Source organism: Talpa europaea (genome assembly GCF_964194135.1).
Source record: "Talpa europaea genome assembly, chromosome: 7".
Classification (NCBI taxonomy): Eukaryota; Metazoa; Chordata; class Mammalia; order Eulipotyphla; family Talpidae; genus Talpa; species Talpa europaea.
In genome coordinates, this window is record NC_140074.1 from 66096724 (window position 1) to 66120542 (window position 23819).

The 23819-nt window shown below is 40.4% G+C and overlaps 1 protein-coding gene across 1 annotated transcript in view; it reads left to right on the top strand.

Annotated features, from left to right (window-relative positions):
• PAPPA (pappalysin 1) overlaps positions 1 to 23819 on the top strand; it is a gene marked incomplete at both ends in the record, with an annotated part of 230926 nt that overhangs the window by 96761 nt on the left and 110346 nt on the right. The window contains 2 exons of the mRNA XM_084237287.1: positions 13585 to 13713; positions 18733 to 18824. Coding sequence (XP_084093413.1) covers positions 13585 to 13713; positions 18733 to 18824 — 221 coding nt within the window. The remainder of the gene's footprint in view (positions 1 to 13584; positions 13714 to 18732; positions 18825 to 23819) is intronic.

Consider the following 23819-nt stretch of genomic DNA (forward strand, 5'->3'; position numbering starts at 1 on the left):
CTGATCCAAGTGTCAAAGAGAAACCCTAAAACTTTCTCATCCTCCCAACTACTGTTTGATCCTCCTCTCTGTTGGTGCTCTTCAGACTACCTTGTAGAACAACCATGCTGCCCCGACCTGTTCTCTCTGTTTCCATTTTGAAACAATGATGGCATTTTCTTCCCCTTGGAGGACTCTTACCAGAAACTCCATTTTTCTTTTCATTGCACATAAAGTGAGATCCAGAGCGGAGAACTGATTCATCTCAAGTCACAGCCAAAGTGAATGGAAGACGCCTAGTCATTTTTCCTGACATGAGGTCAAGGTGTTGTCTATAGTGGTGCCAGAGTAGGGCATCCCTTCCCAAGGGCATGAGTACTCTATCCCCAGTCCTCCACAGCCACCTGCCTGCAATAAAACTAAGACCAAGGTAGCTCTGAGCTCAGAATAAAAATAATGTTTTCTCTCAAGAATTCAGGGTGATACCCAGAGAAAACTGGAATTAAAAAGTATATTGTTATCACATGTGGGACGAAACTGAGGGTAGATTACTTTAATGTATGCCTGTTAAGATTCAAATTCTTTTGAGATGACTATACATTTCCATAGTCATTCAATGAAAAGGGATATTTTATTGCAAACTTTAGTTCACTTTAAAGGAAATAGAATAGGAAAACATGTAGCATATTGCCAAAACCTGGTAGGTATTTGCTTTATTTTTGCATCTTCCATCCTGCAGGAAATGCTAGTTTCTACATAATCAGGTATCCCCTTCCCAGTTCTCCCTAAAACCAATTATCGATACTACTACCAAAACAATCATTAGCAAAACAGATGTCACTTATATAGAAAGCCAATTCCTTATTACTATTATTATTGTTGTTCAATGAAGTATCATTGTTAATATTTTTGACAGTATGGGATTTCTGTCCTCAGGTGGGGTCACTACATCTCTCCCACCACCAAAGCACCCACAGTCCTCCGCCATAGTCCAGGGTGTGCTCCCCTCCCCATCTGGATGCCTCAGATCTGTGGTCAGTTTACAAGGGTTGGTTTTAATGTTTGTCTTTGGCTGACCTTTTGTAGGAAGTAAATTCTCTCCTTTCCCTGAGCTGACTTCTTCCTTTTCTCCAGTCAAGCCAGTAAAACTCCTTGGGGAAATCTCAGACTCTTTCCTCCTTAGTTTGTGCTTCCACAGCCCTCTATGCTTTTTTAGGTTGTGTTAAGTCCATCCTTTTTAATGTCTTTTTTTCAACAAGCCTATGAATATCCTGAAGACATGACCATAGTTTATTGATCTATAAATCCCAGTAGAAACTGGGGTGACTCTTTGAGTGCTATTTGGGTGAATGACTAGATAAATAAAACAAATGATATATTTATCCAGAATTTGAAAAGTGGTCAAAGTCATAAATGTATTTAGCTAGCATGAAGCTAATTAGCTGGATTTATTTCCCTTATACTCTTTTTTATTTATTTTATTTTTTCAAAGATTTATTTATTTATGCATACAAGAGCTGGGGTACAGGACAGGGGTGCGGGGGGTGAGAGGATTCACCAGAGGCAGAGTGGGGAACAGAACAGGCAGATTGACTGAAACGCACTGCTGAGGGGAGCAGCAGGCGAGACAGGAGAGGTCTGCTTCACCATGTGGGTTGCTCTCTAGCCAGAGGAGGATCGAACTCATGCTGCAGAGGCTGCCGATTGCTTCATAGTGCAGTGCTTAACCCGTTGAGCCACCAGGGAGGCCCCCCCATACTCTGTTTTAAATGAACACCAAAAATGGAGTGATATTATAAATTTGTGATCATATATTTGTGATCATAAATATATATACATATATCTATATGCATGTGTATGTGTGTGTTTGTACATAAAACGATACAGGAAAGGATGCTGACCAGAATTTTCTTGGCAACTGTGATAAGGTTATGGAATTTGAGAGGATTTTATTTTATTTTTAATTCTTTCATGTGTGTTCTAAGTTGTTAAAACAAATGTGGGTGATGTTTATGGTTAGAAAATAAAAATAAAGCAATTGTGTTAATATAGTATCACTTCTGAATTTAAAAAAAAAAAGCTCTCATCCTAATGGTAGACTAAAGCTATTTTCCTCTACAGTTCTACATGAGAAATAAAATGTAATTTAGTCTGAGTTTCCTAAAAAAAAACCTGTAGCTCTACGAAGGATAGCTTATCTTATGTTCAGGTAGTTTTAATGTTCTGTATTTGACTCAATATTAACACATTACTTACGAGTATGCGTTCATTCAAGATGTCAACTCTATGTCATGGAAAGGTCAAAGTTCTAAAGTCAAACAGCATGGTTTAAATTTGGGTTTATAATTACCTTCCTTACCTTGGGCAATTCATTAAATTATATGGAACCTCAGCTGAGCCATACAGAATATTTTTACCTTTCAAGATTATATTAGAAATTAGAAATATATTATTAATATTAGAGTAAGTGGAAATTTGATGAGCTAGCTAATCTAAAAATATCTCCAATACAAGCATCTATGTGGACAGTCTTGATAAAACATAATTGATAGAACTGTCACCCTTCAAAATCTGACTGAGATCAGAAAATCATAAAAAAATATGTTGCCAGGGACAAGAAATAAAATGGAACTGACAACTAGACAGGTAAACCCTTAATCTTATGTTTTATTGGCATAGCTTAATAAGGGAGGGCCATCAGTTTTGGCAATAGTGGAGTAAATCTTGTTATTCCAGGAGAGGAAATTTGGCCCTTCAACTCTGCAAGTTGGAAAACTGTGTCTAGTGCCTTGAAATAAGGTTAGGACATCTGAGCATCTGCATACATAATGAAAGAGTATACTAGAGTATACTAGTATACTTGTGTACATGTCTTATACCTTGCAAAGATTTGAGGTTTGAATTTGTACTGCTCAGTATGTTCTGGGAATGCCTGAGCTGAGAAACTCGCTGAAGAAAGAAAGAAGAAGAAAGTGGGGGTTGGGGGTGGATGGAGATGAGCAGGCAGGCTCTGTGTTAGTAGTGTTGCAAGGGTATCTAGAAATTAACATAAAATCACTCTGGATCATATACTCTTGACCCAGGAGACACATGTGTTTCCCACAGATTAAACCTGAATGAACGTGAGTTCGAATTTCAAAATCAAAACCATACAACTAAAGTAAACGAGACATCAAGAGCAAGGATCAGCAAACAACATCAGGGCTTCTATTGAATTTTGATTTTAACAAGTAATCATATTAACATTTAAGGAAAATAGGAAAAATATAATCTCCAAAGATTACATGTGCTAAGGAGTGGGGAAGAGTAGAAATAAAAAAAAATAAAATCCAAATGAAGACAAGAAAGGAAGGAAATAAATAAAGGAAAAGGAATGATATATGGACAGCATGACAGGATCGGAAAATGAATCCAATATGGCAGTCATTAATCAGATTAAAGTCACATATAAGGGTGGAGATGTTCAGGTTGTATTTAACCAAAGATAAGTTCACCAAAAGGTTAAAGGTAAAGGAATAGAAAATTTACCAGGAAAATACTAACCCAAACACATTAATATTATTATCAGACAGAGGAAACAATAAAGCAAAAAAAAAATTAAAGAGGTCACTGTAATAACATGAGGCCATATAATGATTTTGTGCTTGAATATACCAAATAACGTGACCTAAAAATATATAAATCGAAGATGACACTTACCTAAACAAATGATATATGCATAATATTATCATGTTATTTTAACACCTTTTCCATAATTAATGACTCAAATTAAAATAATGATCTATACATCTTGAACAATGCAAAAATAGTCATCTGATTAAAAAAAAGTATAGAAGAACACTGCTACCCAACTGAAGTATAAATATTTTTTTATAAGATATGTAGGACTTTTTAAAAATGTACTGTATTCTAAGGGAGTCTCAACAAATATCAAAGAATCAGTACCACACAGGACATTCTTTCTTTTTTTTCTTTATTTTGTGTATAACTGGTGTATAGGTCAGAGGTTCGGGGGCTGAGAGGATTCACCAGAGACAGAGTGGAGAGCAGAACAAATGGATTTATTGAAATACACACTAAAGGGAGCAGCAGGTGAGACAGGAGAGGTCTGCTGTGCTATATGTGGGTCCCTGGCCAGGGACTGAACTCAGGCTGTAGTGGTGATACTGCTGAGACTTAAACCCTAGGCCACCAGGGAGGCCCTAGAATATTATTTCTATCTGGGACACAATATGTAAATGAACAAGTCAATGAATAAACAAACAAACAAATTGACAAATAAATCAATAGCAAAGATAACAGCTTTCAGCCAGTGAGATTTATGACCTAGAAGCAAAAATTTTACATAAAATATTAACAAATAAAATCAAGCAAATAATACCACATACTCCTATAAGCACACATTGTATCCAGACTGGGTTATCCCACAATAAGAAGAACTGATTTTAATGATTAATGGCCTGTGAATATATTCACAACCGCAGCATATTAAAGTAAGGTTTTAAAATGAGATGTCTTACTAGATGCAGAATTTAAAAGCTCAATTGGGGCTTCCCTGGTGGCACAGGAGTTAAAAACAGTGCTATCAAGCTATTGCCAGCCATTGCAAGTAGAGTTCGATCCCCATCCAGGGAGCTGACCCACATGGCACAGCAGACCTCTCCTGTCTTGCCCACTGCTCCCCTCAGCAGTGTCTTTCAGTACATCTATCTGCCTCTTCTGCTCCCCACTCTGTCTCTGGTGAATTTTCTCACCCCCCACACCTCTGTCCTACACCCCTGGTTTTGTATGCATAAATAAATATTTCTTTAAAAAAATAAAAAATAAAATCAAGTCCCTTCGTGATAAACAAAACAGGAAATACAGTGGGGATAAAAAAGGACTATCCTTCATCTAATAAAGGGTATGCACTGAAATAGCAGGAATTGTGCCTCATGGTGTAATATAAGAATTTCACCCCAGAGACAAACCGAGGGATACCATTGGCCTTACCTAGCACAGCTAGAAAATTAATGTAAAACAAAATCTGAGAATTGAAAAGGGAGAAACAAAACCATCATTATTCAACATTTGTCAGAGGCCATAGAAAAATTAACATGAATCCACAAATTATGAGAATCAATGTAATAGTCTAAAAGGGCTTCCAAATAGAATATCAATTTATAAAATTCAGATATTTTTATTAGCTCCCAAATATGAAAATGCAAGTATAGATATATATGCACATGAGTCAATAGATAGAGGATAGATAGATACATGGAAGCTAGATGGGTAGGTAGGTAGGTAGGTAGACAGATAGATAGAAGCTACCAGTTACTAAAGCACTGTCACCTATAAAGTATCTACAGTTAAGAATACATTCCTAATAAAAATTCATCACAACTTTTATGAAGAAGGCTTTAAAATTTCATGAAACCATGCAAGAAGACCTAAATATTTTTTTAAAAGATAAACTGTGTGTATAAAGGGGAAAGGCAATGCCAAAAAATTGTCTTTTTCCTCAAATATTCAATGAAATTTGAATAAAATCTGAATAAAATTTGAATAAAATTCAATGAAATTTGAATAAAATCCTCAATAGAACTTTTTAAAAAATAAAACTTAAAAATTACATTCAAGATCAAAGTGCCCTTTTGAAGGAGAAAAATCCAAATGTAGCAAAACTTGTAATATAAAACAAGACTTCCATAAAGCTATGAAAATCAAGACCAACTGCTATTGATAGGATGATAGGGAAAAAATTAGACCAATGAAACTGATAACCCGGGAAACAGGTATCTAACCCGGGAAACATATATCTAAGTAATGAATGATATATGGTGTCACAATGCAATATGAAAGGATTAGCTATTAAACACACAAAATGTTGGACAAATGGAATCATTTGTATTTGAGACAAAAACAATTCTCCCTACACATTATTTTTTAAGCTATTGATACATTGTGAGTGAATCTATACACTTAAAAATGAAAACCTTGAAGCTATTCAGAGGAAACAGGGGAGACTATTTTATGACCTTGGAGCATAAGCATTTACTTAACAGTATGAAAGACATAAATCATGGAGAAAATGATTTAGAAATTCCCTTCAACAAAACAGGATAAGGCAGAATGTAAAAAGAGTCACAGACTTGAAAATGGTACTTGTAGTGCCTTTAATTACAAAGGGTTATTATCCAGTATGTGAAAATATACTTAGATATCAATAGGGAAAAGGAGCCCATTTAAAATAGGCAAAAGTGATGAATAATCTGCAATAGCACTAAATGTCTATGTGGACAACTAACAGGAAATGATGGTCAGATGTGTTACCAGAGGAATAAAATCAAAGAAATAAAATAGTAATTAAATATCACTCAATACCCATCAGATTGGCAAAAATTAAATGTTTGGCAAGTTCGGATGCTGGCAGGGATGTGGATCAATGGGAAGGCTGTTGGGAAACATGTTAATTGGTATAACCAGTTTGGAGAATAAGTTGGCAATATCTAATAAAGTAGAAAATGCAATTACCTTCAACCTAGCGATGTTGTATAAAATATATTGCAATGCATTTCCTTCAAAATTACTCTTGTTTTGTGTGCAAAGAGATGTGAACACAGATGTTTAGATCAATATTATTGGAAATAATGAACACAATGTTTAAATAATAGTAGTTGTAATTGTAGCAATAATAGAAACAACCTAAATGCCGAACTAGAAAAGAATGTCAAAGTGTTGTATTTCATGTTCAAATATGTATGTCAGTGACAATAACAAGCTAGCTCTAGTTGTCTCAATACATATGATCTCGAAATCAATGCTGAGGAAAGAAAAGCCAGTTGCCTAACTGATACATGTAGTATTCAAACATCTATGAAGTTTAAAATACGCAAAACTGTGAATATGTACAAGAAGTATAAAATGTTCATGGGAGAGAGGGGATGGGATAGAGGAAGAGCACACAGGTAGGTTGAAACAACTACACAAGGTGGTATAATTTGGCAAATGTCTAAGGACATTTGTTACATTGTTCTCCAGATACAGCATTTTCTATGTAACTGGGCAATAATAATAGTACGTGTAAAGTCCCTTGCTGCTTCATCTCAAGCTTGGAAGGTGATTGTTTCCTTCTCTTCCTACTCTTGGCTGGAAGCAACATTCAGAGTGCCCAGGCATTAACTTCTGAGGCTTAGCCCAAGGCAGAACTGGAGTATTTGGGTTCCTCGTGAACCAGAAGCTTCCTAAGCAGTCCCTCCACCATGTCTTCAAGCTCAGACAAACTCATTGTTAGAGCCTGAACCTCACCCATTGTCAGTGCAGATTGAGCAACCAAGATAGCTTCCAGCCTGTGGAACAGCTTGTGATAGAAAGATGTACACTCTTTCTCATTAAATTGGAACTGTGGATTATAGAACTGATCACATTTTTCCCAGACTCCCATTTCATAGATGAAGAAATTAATGGTTCTTCATTATGGTGTTTAAGAGGATGTGTGTTTCTCCTGACATCTGGAACTTTCTGATTGTCATTGTAGGCAGACTCTACTTGTTTCAAAACTAGTCTTTTTAGCTTCTGTCCAGCTCCGTTTTCCAGCTCATATAACAGCTGGGAACTTCAACTTCCAGAAAACGCTGTGTTGGCATGGAGTTAGCGCAGACTCAAGTCTCCCCCACAACAAAAGCAATCTGACTATAAGCAGGCAGCTTAACCTCCTGCATATTAGTTTTCTTCATTAAAAATGAGATGATGATAGTTATTGAAGGGACTGTTCTTTTAATTAATTGAGATTATTCACAGGAAGTGTAGGCATAAAAAGTGCTAGCATATGATGAATTGGCAACAAATGGGAACTACAATTGCTATTATTATTGCAGAAGATGGAATTTCAAAGAAGTGTAACAGAGTTTAGTTACACAGACTATCTGGAGAGATAGAGCATGATAAATGAATGCTGTGATATGAAGACAATAAGAAGATCAATAAAGAGTAATTAAGGAGCCCACAGAGGCTTTCCTGGAAGAAACAAACTGTTATTTCCATATTGCAATGTGGCTTGCCTTCATATTTCTTATTTGATCTTCTTATTGGTATGGAGAATCATTATCCTAATTAAAAGGTAGAAAAAGAGACCCTCAGAAGTAAAGTGACTACAGATTTGCCTACAGATTTCAGATGGGTTTTAATTAACCTATCATGATAGTTAGCTACACAAAAACACTTTTAGAACAATACCCTTGTGCAAAAAGTTAAGGCATAGAGTGCTTAGTCTCCTTATATGTAGATGAACATTCATAAGATAGCAATTTCACAATCAGTAACTAAATTTAACCATAAGATTCTGCCCCAGTTGTGATACATGTTACCATTGATGTGCTATTTCTGAGGAGGTGTACTGAGAAATCATCCCAGTTGGAAATGCCAGTATGTTTGTTTCGGTTTGCCAGAAATGCAAACTTAAAGTAGATATATCATTCGAGACATTTGTGGAAGAATGATGGCTCAGTGATTAAAAAGTTTAACAAAAAACTGATGCAAAGGATTCACAGAAAGCTCTTCCAAACTAGCCCCACAATCTCATTGCATGTAAACACTGGCATTTAAAAACATTTGTTAACATGAAATTCATCTGAGATGAGACTTAAAGGTTTGATGATTAAATAGCAATGAAGGTTAACTTTAAAAAATAAATTAAAGGGCCTCCCTGGTGGCATAAGAGTTAAGACACAACCTATGAAGTCATCCCCAGCCACTGCTGCATGAGTTCGATCCCCAGCCAGGGAGCTACCCACATGGTGCAGCAGACCTCTCCTAACTCACCTGCTGCTCCCCTCAGCAGTGTACTTCAGTCAATCTGCCTGTTCTGTTCCCCACTCTGTCTCTGGTGAATCCTCTCCCCCCACCCCACACCTCTGGCCTATATCCCAGTTTTTGTATGCATAAATATAAATCTTTAAAAAAAATAAATGCAGCAATTCCACTCCTAGGGATCTACCCAAAGGACGCAAAAACACTGATTCAAAAGAACATCTGCACCCCTATGTTTATTGCGGCACTACTTACAATAGGTAAAACCTGGAAAACAACCCAAATATCCAAAAATAGATGATTGGATCAGGAAGATGTGGTACATATACACAATGGAATATTATTCATCAATCAAAAAAGATAAACTCATGCTATTCACAGCAACATGGATGGAGCTAGAAGGAATTATGCTCAGTGAAATAAGCCAGAAGGAAAAAAAAAATATTGGATGGTTTCACTTATAGCAGGAATATATGGGAACCAAATAAGACATCAGAGTGAAAAATAATAACAGTACAAAACACAACTAGCAAAAACAGACAATTATAAATCAGAGACCTCCTGTGGGGGGAGGAGGTGGGAGAGGAATCAGAGGGAGGGAGGAGCACAGAGGACTGAGGTGATGGTGCACAGGTGCCTTGGGGAAGGAAATTCCATGGGGACTACACCAGAGGGGGTGGGGGAAGCAAATATTGTTTAAAAATGAACAATGATGTAAAAAAAATTTAAATAATAATAAAATAAAATTTTAAAAAACAGCCTAAATAAATAAATAATGTGGCCCTCAGAATTCTTGTAAAACAGTCAGAAGTGATAAAAATAATTGTGCTTCAGATGAAGGACTGAAACACTAGTCTGAACACAGAGCATAGAGGAAGCTTCAGCTTGGCAATAACATCAGTGGTCTACATGCCGAGACTCAGAACTGAAGAGTGGCTTTGGATCTAAGAATACTCTGAGGGTGTTGGCAAGAGGGGAAAGCAAGATACTGGAGGCAGAAAGGCAAGGCACAGGCTGCTTCAGCCAGCAAGGCTGAGAGGCTGGTGGCAGTAGGGATGCAGAAACAATGATGGGGAAGTTGTTGGGTGGGGAATATTGACAAGACTTAGGGTCTGCCTGTATGTGGGAGGCACAGAAGGGGAAGGAGTTCAAGTGACAGTGTAAGACTTTCCAGATGGTTTCAGGAGCAGCTGAAAGGAACAACTTGACATAAATGTCCTACTTTGAGATCAACCATGAAATAGGTCCTGACCCCTCCAGCCAAGTATTCAGAAGCCACTAGCGTGTCCTTTTGGAAAAAAATCTATTCTGCATTGGTTCTTTCTAGAAGAGCTCTTGTTTCGCATTCATTTTGACTTTGCATTGGGGAAATTATTAAGTGAAAAGCAATCTTCTTTTTATATTATATATGTAGCGATTGTTCCTATCACTTCTTCCCCTTTTTAGGAAGGGGATGACTTGGGCTTCCAATTTCCCATCTGAAAATTTGGATTAACAATCTCATTCTTGAAGAGCTGCTGACAGGCTTCCCTGAAATACAGTAGCCCAGCACACAGTGGGAAGAAGGAGGGTTTTTAAGTTTCTCTTCCAATCAGATGTGTTCTAGGAATTACTGGTGAGTAGCAAGACCATGGGTGGAAGTTTTGGGGAAACAGATAATGCCCCAGGCCAAAGACAAACCTCTGGGACCCAGAATTTTCAGGAGGTAAAATAACCACCTGGAAAGGCACCAAGCTCCTAGGCAATGTGGATTTTTTTTTTTTTTAAGATTTCATTTATTTTTTTTTTCATTTATTTATTTTTTTTAGAAGAACTGAGATGTAGACCAGAGGTGCAGGGTTGAGAGGATTCACCAGAGACAGAGTGGGGAGCAGAACAGGCAGATTGACTGAAATACACTGCTGAGGGGAGCAGCAGGTGAGATAGGAGAGGCCTACTGCACCATGTGGGTAGTTCCCTGGCTGGGGATCGAACTCAGGCCTTGGAGATGAGACTGCTGTGACTTAACCCCTAGGCCACCAGGGAAGCCCCCTAGCACTGAGGATTTTGTAGTTACCAAACAATGTGGCAAAAAGGAGACTTTCCATCATGCTCTGACACCCAGATGCTGGTCGCTTCTTTATAGGCTAGCCTGACTAGGGTTCCAGCTATTGTCTGTAACTCCACGTCTCTTACTTAGGAGGGCATAGCATACTTCCAGTTAATGAGAATGTTGATCATTAGGTATTTATAGTAATGGGTTAATATTTATTGACTATATGTGGTAGGCTGAGTACCTATGTTCTTGATACACATCTTCACAGTCAATGTGCCAGGAAAGACAGTGTGGTCAGGTTCATGACTAATTAGAAGTGGGTTCAGAGCAATGAATACCTGCCTATGAGTTCTCAGCTACTACATGATAAAACTAAGAGGGTAGCACATGTTTGTGTGCTTCAGGCTTGTGTTTCTTGAAAAGGATTGGGGAGAAGGGAGGAAAGAGGGCAAGGTAGGAGGGAGGAAGAAAACATTCACAAATATTAGCAGAGCACTTTAAATATTATCACCCATAAATCACTCATGACACATATCACAGATAAAAACACAACATAGAGAAGTGCTTCTCCCCCTCTCATGTTTTTCCACAAAAGTGCTCCATCTGCTTCAGACAGTGACCATCTGCCCCTAGTGACCTGGGAGGTAGCCTGATGAAAATTTCTTACTTTATTCAGTAATGTGGCCAAATTTGCTTAATAAGCATGCCTCTGTGTTTTAGAGCAAAATGAATGTATGTAGAATGCATATCATCTTTATCTTTTGCCTTCATGTATCCCCTGGGAAAACCACTCCTCCCCCATGATAATATTCCAGTTTTAAAAGCACCATCAAAAAAACCCCAAAAAACAACATACATTCATTGATCTAGAGGTAAATAAAATAACTCATAAGCTTAAAAAGAAAAGAAGATAATTGTACCAACAAATTAGCATTCCAGAGACTTACAAGACTTACAAGAAAACCATTGTTCACACATTCATGCAAATAGTATCTCAAGAGTTTTATTTAGGCTTTCACCCACTTAGTCTTTATGGACGGAGCACTAATGGAATCCCTAGGGACTTCTGGTCTGGTCTACTCCCAATATTACCAGTTGCTCCGGTACTATTAAACAAACTCTTTGGATAATATGCCCAACATTCTTAGGAAAGCTATGTTCAATGCTCATAAAACTCCAACTCATTGTTACGTTGAGAATCAGGAGACATTGTCTGTCCATTGCCTCTGCACCTGTTATCTTACTGGCCTTATCCAAACAGCTCCAGCCCGAATAGCAGCTGAAATAACAGATGGGCAGGAGAACTTGAGATCTTTTTGACATTGCCCCATTGTTTATGAAATCCCCCTTCCACACACACACTCTGGAATATGATAGGAATTCTCTTCATTATCGCTTTGTGTTTCTTCCCATGGCACTTATTATTAAAAAGGAAATAATTGTATAGAGGGAGATGAAAAGGAGGAATAACATCTGCCTTTGAAAATAGTCAAAACGGAAATGGGATTAGTGATTTGGACATGTGCAATTGACATAAATATGTCCTTGCTTTGGAGGATAATTGGCAATAGCCAGGTTCATTTGATGGTAGAATGAGCTCAAGCGGGGAGATGAGAGGAAATAAGTCAGAGGAGGAAAGTAATTGGTGTATGATTGAATGTGGAACTGCTTTAGGAGGTCCTAAAAGCACAGGAGAGAGCCAATTGAGGCAAGTTGGAAATTTGGTAGGAACCAGCATCTGGGATTGCAATTCCAGGATGAAACCCTACTTTGTAAGAGATAAGATTATTAAAACAGACCTAAAATAGGGATCAAGGAAGCAGAATGTAGGATATTACTTAATAGCGTATAATTTTATGCAAGTTGCTTAACCTCTCTGTGCTTCAGATTCCCCATGGTAATATAAATATGAAAATATACTGGTACATGCATAGGGTTGTTTTCTTGTCCTTAAAGAGAAGATAAATGGAAAGTGTTTGTTCCCAGACCTGACATTCAGTAAACGGATGCTACTACTATCATTATTATAGTCAAGAGTGAGTGACATAAGGAAGAACAAGTAGCACAGAAAAAGAGAATCAATTTGGTCTATCAGAAAAGGGGCTGCCGGCATGTAATGGAGCATATGCTCAGATCTCCAATGAGGCAATAAGCTCAAAAGTTACCAGAGAATCTGGCATGGCACTCTCCCACCTCTGTGTCTTTGCTTATCTCATATATTTTTCTTGGGTGACATTCTCCCAAGCACCTTCATGGTTTGCCACATGGCCATTCAATAATTAACTACCAAGGTTATTCTAAAGGTCAAAATAAAGATAAAATGTACCCAGGAATATACATGGTTATCTGTCAACGGATGTTAGTTATTACTACTGTACTGTAGTGTCATTCATCATGCTTGGCAGAGTGCCTTAACTACAGTAGACTATGAAATTACTGGCTAATAACTATAGATGTAGTTTCAAATGAGCATGACGGAGAACTGGGGTCACTATAAGGGAAGATGGGAGTAGGAAGTGCAAAGGGAAGGGGGCCGCATAGACAGTGGTGCAGTTATAGGTGCTTTCTTGGTGGATGTGGTGTGACAGCCTACATTTCAAGAGGTGTGAACCTGTATCCCTCCAGTATAGATAGTGCTGAAAACCAACATTACTGCAATACAAATAAGCTTAAAAATGAGCAGGACTGATGGAGTGCACTCAGAGGGATCTATTGTCTTCTCTGTCCTTGTCTGCCCCCGGCATTGTGTCTGTAGAGCTCATAGTCTTCTTCATGTTTTTCAGGGATCTCACTCTCGGCAGTGTCTACCATTACCAAGTCATCACCATTGCGGGAAGTGAAGAGAGTGAGCCATCACCTGCTGCCATATACATCCATGGAAATGGGTACTGTGGCGATGGCATCATCCAAAAGTAAGTAGTTCTCACCAAAGAATGAAGAGGGCCAATGGTAACTGGACAGGGGTGGTCAGATTGCCACACTGAAGAGCTTAGGGGATAATCTTCAAGTGTGGACTGACTTACCAAGGATTCCAAACAGCTTATCAGTTGGTCTGCCAGCAATTCACTGACTTCTGAAGGAAAGCAATGATTGTGTTATGAATGCATACATTTCTCAAGTATGTATAGTAATATGTGATTTGGACAAAGTTACCATGATGCACTTGCTGCCAGAATGCTTTTGTTCTTAATAGTTTTACAAGTAAGCTCAGGGTTCAATTAGTCTTTTCCATCACAGGCCACATTCAGTTAATAGGACACAATGTGTTTAGGTCAGAACACTTTTGTACATTCTTTGCTGGTTGCCACTTACATTTGTTAAGACTGTATATGTATTTGTGATCGTAACTGTATCATGCTCTATCAACAATTTACAAAATGGGTCCAAGTTACATAAAAATAGCAAAGTATTCTAACTCGCTATGATGTAGAAACCATAAGTAGTAAACAGTACTCTAGAGTAAATATTGAATGTGAATATGAGTACAGAGAAGCAAATGAACCAGTAAGTGTAAAGATTCCACATGAGCAGCCAAAAAAAAAAAAAAAAAGTGTGAACAGAAAATAGAAAGCTGAAAGTCTGAAAAAAGGGATTTTATTGAACTATCAGTCCATTCATTCCTTGTCCACAGGGCAGATGCAATGCAACTGCAAAGTAGGGGCAAGAAGCCATTGAGACTTCTGCATTACAAAAAAAAAAAAAAGAAAGAAAGAAAGAAAGAGAGAAAGAGAGAAAGAGAGAAAGAGAGAAAGAGAGAAAGAGAAAGAAAGAAAGAAAAAGAAAAGAAAAAGTAAACCTTGAAATTTTTTTTTCCTTCTTCAGAATAAGCACAAAAATGTTTTCTGGCACACAATCAATTTGTTTGTCCCTAGATGTAAGGAAGAGGCCAACATTATTCACAGCTAAGGTTCTTATTGCCAAAATTATATTCCTTTTTGTAACATAGCTCCAAGTCACAGTACGGCCAAGAAACCACTGAAATTATTGTCAGGTTTAATGATAAACTTTACGTGTGGTGATGGCAAAACAAACAGTGGCCAAATCCCTTCATTAAGTGGCGTGGTTGGGTGTCAGACCATATCTGACAAATACCAGGGCTGGACCTGCAAGGGGCAGAGCAATGTAAGGAGTATTTGTTTGACAGTTGGATGAAACCATGTATGCCCAGAACAGGAATCAGCCCACCGGTATGGTGCAGATGTGAAAGAGAAGGGCTTTGTGACTATTCTTCTCTGCTTCTTGTGGACACTGGTGCTGGAGAAGAAGAGCAGGGTCATGTGATAGTGATGACTCTGTGGTATGGAATGTCCTCTGGCCACCTGTACTTCGGGATGAAAGCAGAACACATTCAAGGATGGCACAGTCAGGCAAGTGAGATCAGCTTGCTCCTAGACTTGCATGCACTGGGACATCTGCGTGGACCCCCAGTGTGCTTTCTGATCCTGGCTTAGCGCTGGAGAAAACTGTGAATGCTGTCAATGCAATCAGCTGAGGACTGCTGGGTTACATTATTTCAAATGGCTGTGCAAAAAGATAGTAGTGTGTTGAAGATTCTGCTCCTCTCCACACACACACACTCAAGTCTGCCTGCTGTTAAAAGAAAGCATCCATTCATGTTTTTGAATTAGGGATTTGCACTGCATTTAATGTCAATGCTGATAAGGCCAGTGATGATTATTGCACAAGCTCAGTGGCCTGCTGAAATGATCTATCTCAGGGATTCTTATCTTAAATGTCCTGTATCTATAATTTCAATCCATATTGGCAATGTTAATATTGAGGGAATAACATTAAGATTTTTCAATGTTCAGTTTTGGTGCAGACCACCTGATAGCAAAGAATTTGACTCCCAAACATAGAAGTTAATGTTCCTCACTGGTCAGGGAATGAAAGGGATGTTGTGCTGTTGTGTGTATTTAAGACCTGCCTCCTAAAGTAGCAGCCAGACATGGAGACACGCCTTCCAGTGCCTCATGCAACAGAATCAAGCAAAGAGAGAAGCCTTTCTCTTATCTCCCACATTAAGACATCAACTTCTAGCTTCAGATGCCACTAGCATCTGATGGAACATGGAGCAAGAGAACAAGGCGATCTCCAGTGCCCCCTCATTTGTGGGTCCATGATTGAGTTGAACATCAGAACATCCAGGAAATACTTGCGGTCATCCCTGACAACCCATAATTGTGATCTGGGACTTTCTAATTTAGCACAAAGAATAAAGGAAGAAATTCGCTAGATGTGGAACCTGATCTACAACCCACTGGATCCATCTCAGGGCCAGATACAGATGCATTGGCAAAACTGCCAACAGTCATTCTCCTCACTGATCTACAACCATTACCATCATCAGCATCATTGTCATTCCTTTTAAATAGCATTCTTTAAAATGTTGTTTCTACTGTATTTGACCAGCTCTGGTGTCCTGCGTGGACATCAAATACTCATGGAGCTACCTTTAAATACCATATATTTATTGACTGTTCTGTAGAACAAATGAAGCTTATGAATGGTTCCCTAAACAAAGAAAGAAAAAAAAAAAACTACATTGAGGAAAAGAAGGCACAGCCTCTCAGCTAATTGGATTTGCAATGGGCTGATAATACAGACTTTAATTTACTATGTATGTAAGAGAATTTACAAAGAAATGCTCACTACTTAATACTCAACAAGATCCCTGAGGGATGAGCCTTCAGCCATAAATAATTCACAATAGCAGATACTCCCAGTGTCTTCTTAGGATATTGATAATAATGTTTTTAGCTATTTTTGAACCTCAAATGTGCCTCAGTCACTGGGCATCAGGATTATCTCCTTCCAATCTATGAGGTAGGTCCTGAAAGAGTCAAGAGGTACAGAAAGATGAAGGTGTTTTTCACCAGCTCACACACCCAGCAAGGAGCAAGACCAAGACCTGCACCAGGGCCCATGTCTCACCTGGAGTCATCCTTTGCTCACTGTGCTTCTGCAAAGCCACTCATGAAGGAGCGGCTGCATGCTGTCTGTGCCACCCCAGGAGCACTGCCAGGCACTGGGGTACTCAGATGGCAGCCCTGTCACTTCCTGGGGCATCTTAAAGTCCAGGCTGGGAGTTCCCAAGTCATTGGCACAAGTAGTCCATTTGACAAATGCTGCGAAGATGCGGACACAGAGAAGACGGCCTCCCACTCCAGCCTGGGAGGTCAAAGGAGGTTTCTCAGAACCCCTCTCTCCAATGATAGATCTGTCATTCCTAGAAGATATTTGTGGTGACCCTAATGTTTTGCTTAAACCAATAGAACATACTGTTTGGGTGGTGAGGGAAAGTGGGTTAGAAGTGTTCTTTGTGGTTTAGGGAAACCAGCCCAGGTTGAAAAAAAAAAAAAAAAAAAAAACTCTCCCCAGATAACCCATGGACTAGCTGAGCAGCACAAGGCCATAGCCAGTGTTCAGCCTCTGGCTTCACTAGCAGAGATTGCCAGGCGCAGCCCAGAGAATGTGTTTCTTCTTTGCTGATGGGTTTGTAGACAGAGAGAACTTGGGTGGCTCTCCCGAGAGCAATGCAATGTCCCGGCCATTTCAGGATTGATTGTAAGACGCTGTCCTGTTACTCTGACACCTCATAAGAGCAACAAACATTTCCCAGTGTTAATTGCTTGGGCAAAAGGAAAAGTCTGAGACCTCTTCCATGCTGTGACCCATCCCAGCTGGTCTCTAGAGAGGGAGGGACAAATGTCTCACCCCCTGTGGAGACCTCCCAGAACTAAGTGGGGACAGGGACTGTCCTTTTGTGAGTTCCTACTATGTGCCTCTGTCACTTTAACATTCCATTCTTGCACCAATTCTAAGTAGGCAGAAGAACCCTGTTTTAACATGTGAGAAAATTGAGGTTCCCATTATCCAAAGGATTTTCTTCTGCAATGCTGGAAATGTCTTCTGTGCTGTCCAGTGTAGTGGTCACAAGCTACATCTGGCTCCTGAGTGCCTGAAATGTGTGACTCAGGAATGAAACATTTAATTATACTTAATTTTAATTGAGATAAATAGTCAAAGGTAGAAAGGTCAGATAGACAAATTAAGTGACGTGTCTAAGATCTCACAGAGAGTTAGGGACATGGTGCCTTAAACCAATTTTTTTCTTTTCCAAAAGGCTGGAATTTCCAGAAAACAGCAACCCATTCATTCTTTCCATTCTTATTATAAGTTTTCTTCCTCTTGGTCCAATTCAGAGAACATTGCTCATCTTCTACTCATCCTAATCTCCGCAAAATAATCCTCAAGTGATGGAAATACTTTAAGGAAGCAAAGGGAGGCATTTTTATTTCCTAGTCTCTGCAGAATCCTTAGGTGATGGAAATAATTTAAGGAAGCAAAGGGAGGCAGCATCATTCCACAGGCTCTGGAGTTCTTGACACCATGAACAACCCACTGGGACAAACCCAATGGAGAAAAAAAAAGCTTTGATTTAAGAAGGGCTAAACCTGAGCATGTGAATAGAAGAAATCTTTGCTTTTAAGTGTGTTTGGTGAGAGGGGGAGGGCTGAAGCAGGACATAGTGAAGTGAAGAACAGCATTTATGTTTTCCGGACGCTAGTATTTCCTTCATTGCTGAACAACCATGAGGTTTCCCAGACACAGTGCTAGGAGGACTGCTCAGGAGTTCATCCATTTCTTACTCCGCCTGACTCACCCCTTAACTGCCAACATCTCAGAGAATGAGTTTGAAGCAGGAATTTGACTTTGTCATCAGAAAAACAAAATAAGGTAAATGTAACCAGATCTTAAAAATCCACACCATTTACACAACTCATTTCGAAGACGAAGACACAGCTCCATGCAGGGAAAGGAATTTCCCCAGGTCCCCAATAGTGCAGGACCCATCCAGGGCCTATCCCATATCCTGCCACTCTTCTGAAGCCCATCTGACAGGTTTTCCTCCTGTATCCTTTATGCAGACGCCAAGGTGAAGAATGTGATGACATGAATAAGATCAATGGTGATGGCTGCTCCCTTTTCTGCAGACAGGAAGTTTCCTTCAATTGCATTGGTAAGTCTCTGTCCTTTGTCTGGGTTTCCTTGGTGAAATGGACAGTGCAGAATAATTAGTTACAAGAACAGCAATGGTGACAACTAAGTCATCCTTTACTCTTTTGTATTACAAACAGCTATTGAGTGCCTCCAGTGGGCCAGGCACAGTTTTAGGTACCAGAGAACACAGAAACATTGGAGGGGAGGGCAGTAACAAAGACAGTTATCCCTGCCCCCAGGGAGGAGCTTATATTCTCATAGCCCATGGCAAATGACCGCAGTCACACCTTTGGACCTAATCTTGTCTTATAGACATTATCACTCTTCTTCATGCCAACTGTCCAGGAAGGTTAGCCTGTCAATTTTAAGGCTTTTATTCTTCCTTTAGAGATGAGAAAAATCAAAAACCAGTGATGTTATAAAACTTGCCCAGAGTCACACCGGTTAGAAGGGACTGAGACAGAACCAGGACTTGAACCTGATTTTATCTGATTCTCAAGCTCGCTTGTTCAGGTCATTTTGCTACGCATGTTCTTGCCAGGACCCAAAACCCAGGCTCTGCATACGCCGGGCCTGGGCCAGTGTCTCTGGCTTGAGGGAGGTGGGATCCCAGACCAGTTTGTGTTCAGAAAGCAAACTTCTTTTTCCCACCTTTACTGAGTCAGATGGGAAATTTGTTTTCCGCTGCCCTCTCTGGGAGTCTGGTTGATCTTGTTGTTTCAGCCCCACTTGGGAGGCCCTCACCAGCCTGGAGCTGGTAAACAGACAGGGCTTGGGAGGCAGGGATGGAATTTTGAGGTGGCCCCGATGAGCTCATGCTTCCTTTAAGATGCAAATCGATACCTGAAGATCAAAGGTCCCCCAGCTAATCCCCTGGGCTGGAGGTGAAAACTAATCACAATTCATTTGCAAGTACAAAAGACAGAGGTGCTCCTTCTGAAGAGGGGAGAGGGCAGGGGAGATGAAAACCTTGGTGGGAAGATTTCTCACTGAAAGGCAGCTTTCCAGCACTGAAGGGAGGAAATGTCATCAGGTCCTCACATTTGCAGTGAATGACAGGGTGTGCTTAGACCTTCCTCTGTCAGTGGGTTGTGAGTTTTATGAGGATAAAGGCCTTGTATCATTCTCTGCACACATTTATTGAGCACCTACTAGCTTCTTGGCACCAAGTGGGGGCTAAGTAGGAGCAATACAGCAGAAGTGTCACACACCTGCGTCCAGAGGATGGAAGGAGCAGAGAGGGGATGAGGGCAGGTGCATTTGCAGCCAGGGTTTCAGGGTTTTAATTGGCAAAAGAGAGGGTTGATTGTTTTTTTTTTTCTCTGTGTTGATTTGAGTCTGATGCATGGTAAGAGCTTGATATTAGATGAGTGTTTGGGCAGAAAAAGCCTTGGACTGAACTGAAGAAAACTGGGCTCTGGTTCAGGCTGTCTGAGAACTTGCTACCTAAACCTGGCCAAGTTGCCTCCCTTGCCTGGGCCTCAGTTTACCTCCTGTAGATTGAAAGGATTGTGTTAGGTGGTCTCCAAGTCTTTCCCACCCCTCTCTTATGTGTATGACTACCATGAGCTCTGCCTGAACCAAACCCATACCTTTGCCATCATCCTCAGTGTTGTGGTTTTTTTGGAGTCTGTGGGTTTGGAGTGCGGCGTCCTTGGGTTCACCCTGGGAAAGGGTTCACCAGACCTCCTATTTCAGCGACACGTGGCGAGTTTCTCAGGCAAGTTTCTCCATGAGACAGAGACATTAGTTATATTTAAAGGGCAGGTTTATTAGGGAAGTGATAAAACAGTTAAAGACACTTGCATGGACACAAGTGGGCAGGAAGAGCTGCCCCAAAGGGACAGGTTTGCTAAGAGAGGCCTTCATGGTTGCAGACGGGCGGCCTTGACAGGTCACGGGCAGGCAGGAAGTCTGCTGCCCTACAGAGGAGAGAGTTGGTGAAAAGAAGCACCTGCATAGTCACAGGTGGGCAGACAGGGCCTGTGCAGAGACTGAGCTGATTTAGTCTTCTTCTGTTTGGGAGGGATCACTCCTTGTGAGCCTTCAGTTAGTTGCTGATTTTGGATAACTGCAGAATCTGAAAAGGACTGGAGATTCCACTATGGGCTTAATCTCAGTATCTTTACCTTTGGGGTCTGTTGGGCCTAATCTCCATATCGTTACACTTGGGCCTAGACAGCAGTCTGATACCTGCTTGGATTTTATGCTTTGTAATCTAGGTGTCCGAGCCTAAGGATACTAGTTTCTGCAACTGTGTTGTTTTTGCCTAAAGATCTTGGTGTCCATAGCTGTGTCAATGGCTGTTCTAATCTCTTCTACCCCCACTTCCTTGTGAGCCAGGTTTCTGGTCTTGTGGCACACCTCCTTTTCAGTTCTTTTTTCTATTCTTGTCCTCCATCACTCAGAACCCCCCAACATTACTCCCAGATCATGCTGAAAATATCTACCTATTTTATTCCCCTAAAGTGGCATGTAACTGAAGCGCTTCTGGGAAGAAGGTAGGATGTGGTGAAAATAGGATGTGGTAGCGTCAAGATGATTGGAACTTGACTTCCATGTTCTCTGTGGCTTTAGCGCTGATAATAAGCAAAAATCAGGTAGAAGAGCATAATCCATGAAGGGGTCTGCATACTCTGGCCTGTGGGTCAGAACTGGCCTAGTGCCCAGTTTGTCAATTCTCTACTGGACGACCCGTTGCACAGTTCCATAGCCACTTTCATGCTATAAACAGAGAGAAGTGGCTACAAAAAGACCTTATGTTTCAAAGAATCTTAAGTGATTTACTTTCTGGCCCTTTACAGACATTTGTCGAGCCCTGGTTCATAGTTTTCCGGTCTTTGATATTCTTGGCTCTTGGAGCCAGCAGAGCAGAGGTGAATATTAGGATATGGTTCCCCATTTCTTAAAGGCAGAACTGAATTGTAAGCATATAGTGGTAGGAGCTGGCAGTCTTTGTTAAAAAGGCACTGACTGGCCAGTCCAGCCCTAGCTTACCTCGCCTGCCTGGGCCTTTTATGCTTCAACCGAAGTGACTGTCTTAGACTAGACCAGCTATTTTCCAAAGGCATTAATCGAGGTCTTAAGAAGGAGGGAGTGGGGCCTCCCTGGTGGTGCAGGCTGTTGAGTGCAGTGCTGTGAAGCTGTCCGCAGCCTCCGCAGTGCCAGTTCGATCCCCACCAGCCTTGGAGCTACCCACATGGTGAGCAGACCTCTCCTGTCTCCCCCACTGCTCCCCTCAGCAGTGTATTTCTGCCTGATCTGTTCCCTGCTGTCTCTGGTAAATCCTCTCACCCTCCTGTGCGTCTGGCCTGTACCCTGGTTCTTGTATAAATAAATAAATAAATAAATAAATAAATAAATAAATAGATAGATAGATAGATAGATAGATAGATAGATAGATAGATAGATCTTAAATAAAATAAATCTTTAAAAAAAAAAAAGAGGGAAGGAGTGAAGATGAGGGAGCTACCAAGCAGATGAGACATGGACCTGCCTGGAACCTCTTTGTATACTGGTACTTGCTACTAGATACTAAGTATTCTTCTGCTGGTGATATTTATTGAGCATCTAATATCTTCAGAGCACATTTGTAAGCATCCATTCTCATACAAGTCTTTAATTGCCCTGCTTTCACAAAAGAGAAAATTGAGGTTTGGGGGAGGTGAGCTATGTAAGTGGGGGAGCTCAGACTGAAACCCAGAAAGTCTGACTCCACTCATAGTGGTAAGTAAGCTGCCTGTGGGATCAGGTTGGGGTGAAATAGCCCTTGGTCTTAGAAAACTTACCAGTACAGTTTAGCTCATGTATCAAATGAATGGAATGAAATGCCATGCTCTGTGTGTGTGAACAAATGAATATTGTATATTGACTATGGTTTTATTGGCGGAATCATCTCTGCTTTGCCCTCTACCTCAGCTGTAGAGACTCACAGAGACATGGGGCATTCCAGGAAGAAAGGAGTCTGTCCAGAGGCCCCAGCTCCCGGGAACAGCATGAACTTAAGTCTAGAAACAAATCTTCATAAAAAGAACAGCTGAAGAATAGACAGCAGTTCTAGCCTTAATGAATCAGAGAAATGGGATTGGACTGTGGGGAGCTTTGCTGAGCTGAACATTGTCCTCATCATTACATTTGTCAAGACAGTGGTCAAGAGAGGGGCCAAGAGAATAGGCTTGAGTAAAAATGACTTGGGTTCTTATCATAGCTTAGATGTGTGACTTTGACCAAACTTCAGCGTTCTCATCCAGAAAATGATGAATGCCTTGTGGGATGACTCTATTGTGGGAGATATTACCAATATATTTGGATACTTATAATCTGACTCCCCTAGATTTAGGAAATGATTGTCCTTGTTATGATATGAATGAGGCAGAGCCCCACCCCAAATATGGAAGTTGAAATATAAGCATCTATCTCCCAGTCCCCCTTGTAGCTGAGTGTAGGCATACGATCTATGTGCTCCCTCTGTCCCCCAGTCAGACACACCAACCCATCACTCACTCAGAAGCCATTTTGACCAGAACGGTGGGAGTATCTACATTCCAAATATGTCCAAAGTACTAATGACAGAGGTAGCATTAGTGCTGAAGTGACTGTGAGCTGCAGTAGTTCTTAGGTGCCCTCAGAAGACCTGTCCTAGGGACTCATCTTGGACTTGGGATTGGACTTAGAACATGTAAGCCAGGCTGTCTGGCCCTGTCAGAGAGTCTTCCAGAAGTATCCAAGAGTCTTTGAATGGATATTGTTTGTTTGCTTGTTTGCCTTAGTTAGCCAAAGTTGGTTTCTGTTGATTGCCACTTAGAATCTGGACTGAAAATGATTGTCATGAGATACTATGAGGTTTACCCCCTGTGCCTAGCGAGATGGATGTGTGTGGTGCCCACTGACCGTCGCTTCCCTTAGTGGGTATCTGTTTGTAGTGAGGAGGGGCAGGGATAGCAGCAGCAACCACCATTTTATGACTGCCCATGCAGGTGGATGCCTTGTGTCATCATCACCTTTGTTCAAAGTA